Source organism: Palaemon carinicauda, chromosome 31 (assembly GCF_036898095.1).
Source record: "Palaemon carinicauda isolate YSFRI2023 chromosome 31, ASM3689809v2, whole genome shotgun sequence".
Taxonomy (NCBI): domain Eukaryota; kingdom Metazoa; phylum Arthropoda; class Malacostraca; order Decapoda; family Palaemonidae; genus Palaemon; species Palaemon carinicauda.
The window spans coordinates 78,338,791-78,345,163 of record NC_090755.1 but is presented as its reverse complement, the minus strand read 5'-3'; the positions used below and the strand labels follow the sequence as shown (position 1 = coordinate 78,345,163).

At 43.0% G+C, this 6,373-nt stretch overlaps 2 protein-coding genes across 2 annotated transcripts in view; both read right to left on the bottom strand.

Moving 5' to 3' along the window:
* LOC137624799 (uncharacterized) overlaps positions 1-706 on the bottom strand; it is a 1,053-nt gene extending 347 nt beyond the window's left edge. The window contains exon 1 of the mRNA XM_068355752.1: positions 1-706. This exon is cut by the window's left edge and continues 347 nt beyond it. Within this exon, the coding sequence (XP_068211853.1) occupies positions 1-706 (706 nt within the window).
* The window catches only part of LOC137624801 (uncharacterized), a 125,612-nt gene extending 120,134 nt beyond the window's left edge, over positions 1-5,478 (bottom strand). Inside the window, exon 1 of the mRNA XM_068355754.1 lies at positions 5,326-5,478. The gene's annotated coding sequence lies outside the window, so the exon portion shown is untranslated. The remainder of the gene's footprint in view (positions 1-5,325) is intronic.
* Positions 5,479-6,373: the final 895 nt, after the last annotated feature.

Sequence of the window (6,373 nt, the reverse complement as noted above, 5' to 3'; positions counted from 1 at the left end):
GACCCTGCATGAACCATGATGAGTGGCCCTGACCCTGCATGAACCATGATGAGTGGCCCTGACCCTGCATGAACCATGACGGATGGCCCTGACCCTGCATGAACCATGATGAGTGGCCCTGACCCTGCATGAACCATGATGAGTGGCCCTGACCCTGCATGAACCATGATGGATGGCCCTGACCCTGCATGAACCATGATGGATGGCCCTGACCCTGCATGAACCATGACGGATGGCCCTGACCCTGCATGAACCATGATGAGTGGCCCTGACCCTGCATAAACCATGATGAGTGGCCCTGACCCTGCATGAACCATGATGAGTGGCCCTGACCCTGCATAAACCATGATGGATGGCCCTGACCCTGCATGAACCATGATGAGTGGCCCTGACCCTGCATAAACCATGATGGATGGCCCTGACCCTGCATGAACCATGACGGATGGCCCTGACCCTGCATGAACCATGACGGATGGCCCTGGCCTTGCATGAACCATGACGGATGGCCCTGGCCCTGCATGAACCATGATGGATGGCCCTGGCCCTGCATGAACCATGATGGATGGCCATGACCCTGCATGAACCATGATGGATGGCCATGACCCTGCATGAACCATGAAGGATGGCCCTGACCCTGCATGAACCATGATGGATGGCCTTGACCCTGCATGAACCATGATGGATGGCCCTGACCCGCATGAACCATGATGGATGGCCCTGGCCTTGCATGAACCATGATGGATGGACCTTACCCTGCATGAACCATGATGGATGGCCCTAACCCTGTATGAACCATGACGGATGGCCCTAATCCTGCATGAACCTTGACGGATGTCCCTAACCCTGCATGAACCATGATGGATGGCCCTGATCCTGCATGAACTATGATGGATGGCCATGATCCTGTATGAACCATGATACACGATGGCATGATCCTGTATGAACCATGATACATAATGGCGTGATCTTTTATGAACCATGATACATGATGGCGTGACCATGCATGAACCATGATACATGATGGCCTGACCTTGTATGAACCATAGTACGTGAAGGTCTTACACTGCATGACCCATGATACATGGCCTGACCATGCATGAACCAATAAAATATAAGCATGAGCTAACATTGCATGAACCAATAACCATGACATATCCCTGAATGAATCAGTAAGCATATATTAAGGGGAATGAACTAACCCTACATGAACCCACCATGGACCAATATGCACGACCTAAAAGGCATGAACCAGGAGACATGATATAATGTGAATGCAGGAGTAAATTCACCAAAAAAGAAAAAAAAATCCGTAGTACTCAGAGTTACAAAGTACAATTCACAGACTGCTAACAATAGTATTCAGAACAACAGAGTACAGTACAATTCACGGAGGACAAACAGTACCCAGAGCAACAGAGTACAATTCATAGAAGGCCAACAACAGTACTTGGTGCAACAGAGTAAATTCACGGGCCAACAACAGTACGCAGAGCAACAAAATAAATTCACCGGAGGCCAACATCAGTGCTCAATGAGAGACGCCAAGCCCAGGCCAACACCTTCCTTCTGGTCGCAAAAATTTCTCGAGCACTGTATCGACTTCACAAGACCCTTGTCAGTGCACTTGAGCATCTCACCTGTTGAAACTTCCTAATATTAGCCTCCTCATTACAATTGATCGTCGGGAGGCAAAAACCCCATCCCAAAATAAAACTACTTGAGCCTTGCTGACTCGCACAAATTGCAATAATAGATTATCCAATATGATGAACATGTGAAAATCTCTTGTGCTAAGAAGATAATTTATAACAAGTGTTGATACATTTGACAAGATGAATTATATTATGCATTCCATTCGGGAAATGTATAGTCCCAGACACAGCGTACTCTTCTCAATGCAGAAATAAGCTTAAAGCAAGCTCTCTCCTAATATTATCATTACTACTAGCTAACCTACAACCCTAATTGGAAAAGGGTGTGTCCGCGTGTACCCTCAAGCATGAAAATGTGCCTAAACTGCTAGACTAATCCACTACATAATTAGATATAATATAAATCGTTAAACATTATAATCTAGTCAAATGTTCGAACAAGATATTGTACCAAATGAATTACTCCAACCAAAACGTGGTTTCGATTATTCAAATGGACGTGTTCCCATATGAACAATCAAGGTCATGATCAATACTTGTCAGTAAAGAAGAAAATGGTGCTTGCAGTCACTTCCTGAGAGAGAGAGAGAGAGAGAGAGAGAGAGAGAGAGAGAGAGAGAGAGAGAGAGAGAGAGAGAGAGAGAGAGAGAGAGAGAATTGTCAAAAACTATTCACAAGGTCCACTCAAATCAATAAGTCCGTCCTTGCTGAAATTTCTATCTCAATTTATAGGTATAATCCACGATCATTATTAAAAGTCATAGTATTGACTTATGGAATACAACATCCCCAGGAATAAACATCTCAAACCCTCGGCGTTAATGGGGGGTGCACTATAAAACCCGAATATGTTACGTCATGGCCTTATTGAACAAAGCCACCTCACCGCCGGCCTCGCCCAACACGAATTATCTTGTTGCAGGCAATGGCGTACACACATTGCCCCCCATAAAATAACTCTTCGCCTATACAATAAGCCATTTTGCACTAATTACTTTGATAAGATATATTAATTTAGTTAATAACTAGGAAATATCTTTTTTATGAAATGTATACTGGTACGTTCAAGCTAACAGCTGTTAACGGTGATCGTTCTTTAGGAAGGTTTGTCGAAGACTAATTTGAGAAATTGAGATTTTTAGGGAAGAGTTGCTAGCGCACTTACGAAATCGATTGTGTTTTCCAGGAAGAATCTTTTCCCTCGAGATCGAAATTTAGCCCATTAATATTAAGGGAAGAATTTCTGCAAATTTTATAAAAAACTTTTATGGGATGAACGAATGTAAACCTTGAAACTTTACGCTGAAGGTTAGAGGTATTATGCGTGGTCGTAATAAGAGATCGTGTTGATTACTTATTAAAGGATATTTGCTATCCCAGAGTTACGCTCGACTCTTTTTTAAAGATTGGTCGATGCTTGTCTGAGCTCACAGTTCATTACAAAAGTTCGTTTGCACATGTGATGTCTGTTTTGACGTTGTTTCTTATTTTAGAATGTTTTATTGTTAATTTGTTCTCTTCATTTACTTATTTCCTTTCCTCACTGGGCTATTTTTCCCTGTTGGAGCCCCTGGGCTTATAGCATCTTGCTTTTCCAACTAGGGTTGTAGCTTGGATAGTAATAGTAATAATAATAATAATGAGTGTCTCTCGACTCAAGAGTATGTTGGCAAGAGTATGTTGGCGACAGTATGTTGCAAGCAATATGCTTGCTTGCCATGCGTTTGTCTGTATAAACCGTGTTTGGTATACATGTGTCATTCTGTCTTGGGTTTGTCAGATATATGTCCTTTGTTTCATGTTTATCATTCATATGTTGAACTTTCCTGTGTTTGTCAGATGGATGCCATGCGTTTGTCTGTATACACCGTGTTTGGTATACATGTGTCATTCTGCCTTGGGTTTGTCAGATATATGTCCTTTGTTTCATGTTTATCATTCATATGTTGTACTTTCCTGTGTTTGTCAGACTATGATGTTCTTCCGTTTCTTGTTTCTCAGACTTGCGTTCTTTTGTACAAGTCCATCACGTTCCTCAGACATACGATCTGTATGTGGCCTGTAATGTCACGCATCATTCTGTGTACGTCATGCTTTACCCATGTAAGTATGTAAGCACAATTATCATGTTCGTCAAACATGTCTCCCTACAAGTATCATGTTAGTCAGACATGTCATTCTCGTCAGACATATGCCATACAATGAGAGTCATTTTTGCCATACATAACTACTTTGTATGTCTAGTTTATTACATATTTTATATGAGTTCACTGGATATATTTCAGTCTGTATGCTCGACATGTCATACGTTGTGTATGGTTTATTATGTATATGCCATCCTGTAGTCAGGTTTATCAGACATATGTCACCCCGTATGGTCAAGTTTATCGGATATGTCTTGTAAAGTCAACCTTGTCAGACATGTCATTCTCTAAGCACCATTTTCAGCAGACATTTTACGTGTGTTAAGTTTTTCCCGACTTGTGTTACTCTGTATACATCGTGTTTATCAGCTTTATGTCTTTCTGCATGCGTCATGTCCGACACATGTCTCTCACATAGATATGTGTTCCATATGCATTAGGTTTGTCAGACATGTTTATCATGAATGTTCATTGTGTTGTGGCCATTTTCCTCTTGGTAAGGGTAGAAGAGACTTTTTAGCTATCTTAAGCAGCTATTCTAGGAGGACGGACACTCCAAAGTGACCATTGTTCTCTAGTCTTGGGTAGTGCTATAGCCTCTGCACCAAGGCTACGTTTACCACACCATATGTCACTGTATGCACAGTATTTCCTACACGTGTTATTCGCGTGCTATGAATAACTTATCTTTAATAATGGAAAAAAAAGTATGTATTGTACACTAAAAGGGAGCTAGGGAATCAATAGGCCTACAGTATGTTGTACATTAACATCTTGAAAAGCCCAAATGTTTAACTTAACAACTAATCAAACAGTACTTATGTATAACTAGCGGTTCGTCTGACTGTCGCATGCATGACCACTACCTCAGATGTCCTACCAGCCACGCCCATTTGCAAAGCAAGGCTTGTCCAAACCCTGCCACACACGTACACACAACCATACGTTACAAAATCAGTCAGACCCCATAGTAATCGCCGACTGCAGCAGTCGTCATCTGTTATATCAAATCTTAAAGCAGGTAAGTGTCGGAAAGTCAGGTGCACAAATGGCCAGCAAGGGGAGTAGGGGGAGGGGGGGTGATATTGAGGAGGGGGGTGAACCGGGCCGGAATAAGGTAAATTTAGCGATTATGTGATAAAACAAACCCAGAGACGTAACATTACTAAAAATGCTACTTTCTAATCGCAATGATGCGCAGGTTGTCAAGATGCAAATCGCCACGGGTTTAAGATCGTCTGTAAATAGTATAAGGTCACGGGGGGTCAAGAAGACTCGAGGATGGTAACAAGGAGGGGCCCCGAGAGAGAGAGAGCGAATGAGAGGTGTAAAGGAACGAAAAGGCGAGATCCTCTGCTGCTGTTGTTGTCTGGTAAGACAGCTTTTACTGCTCGGATGCATGTGGCGCGCCCCATTATCTCATGAGGGGGAAAAAATGGGAACTTTTTCCGTCCCTTTCCCCCCCACCTCAAAAGCGTGACTGTCCACCCTCTCATCTCACACCAGCCACGCCGTTTGGTCACTCTTACCTTCCAACAGGCCAGGGGAATGGCGCAGGATGTTCACTAAGAGTGGAAACAAGAGAAACGCACTTCTAGTCACACAGCCGGGTTAAATCTAACTCCTCCAGAGAGACTGGTACTCCCCCAAGCCGTCGATCGATCTCTTGCGTTAGTCTGACATCTAGCGGCCACAAGGGAAACTATCTCTCTCTCTCTCTCTCTCTCTCTCTCTCTCTCTCTCTCTCTCTCTCTCTCTCTCTCTCTCATGACGTCATATCAGCTCGTAATTTTCTTCAGATTTGTTTACAAATCCAACATGTGCAGAAGAAATATCCGTAGATTCTCTCTCTCTCTCTCTCTCTCTCTCTCTCTCTCTCTCTCTCTCTCTCTCTCTCTCTCTCTCTCTCTCTCTCTCTCTCTCTCTCTCATGACGTCATATCAGCTCGTAATTTTCTTCAGATTTGTTTACAAATCCAACATGTGCAGAAGAAATATCCGTAGATTCTCTCTCTCTCTCTCTCTCTCTCTCTCTCTCTCTCTCTCTCTCTCTCTCTCTCTCTCTCTCTCTCTCTCTCTCTCTCTCTCTCTCTCTTATATGACGTCATTTCAGCACGTGATTTTTCCTCAGATTTGTTCTGAAATCCAACAGGTGCAGAAGAAATATCCGAAGATTCTTCACTTTAATATTCAATTCTGTATTATAATTGCTCGCCCTTACGCAAACGCTATTACTATACGCTAGTAATAGGAAGTCAGGTGTTTCGTTATCTTGGCAATAGTACGTAACTACGTTACTTTAGTAGTGGTGGTAGGCTATTCACTCTGGTTTTTTTCCACCCCTTCGTCAGGATGGGCATTCTTGTCTCCCAAAGGCAAGAATGTAATTTTATCTTGAATTTTTGGTTGAGGAGGAAATGACAGAGAGAAAGTCCGTCTCGGGTATCGTTGTGACTCGGGACTAATCTCGATGCAAATACTGTTCACTGTCTAGAAACTGTATCTAATTTAGTTGGAGTTATGCGTCTGATTTGGGCTATATAACCCGGCGCTGGGACCGGTGAAGCCATTCGACGCC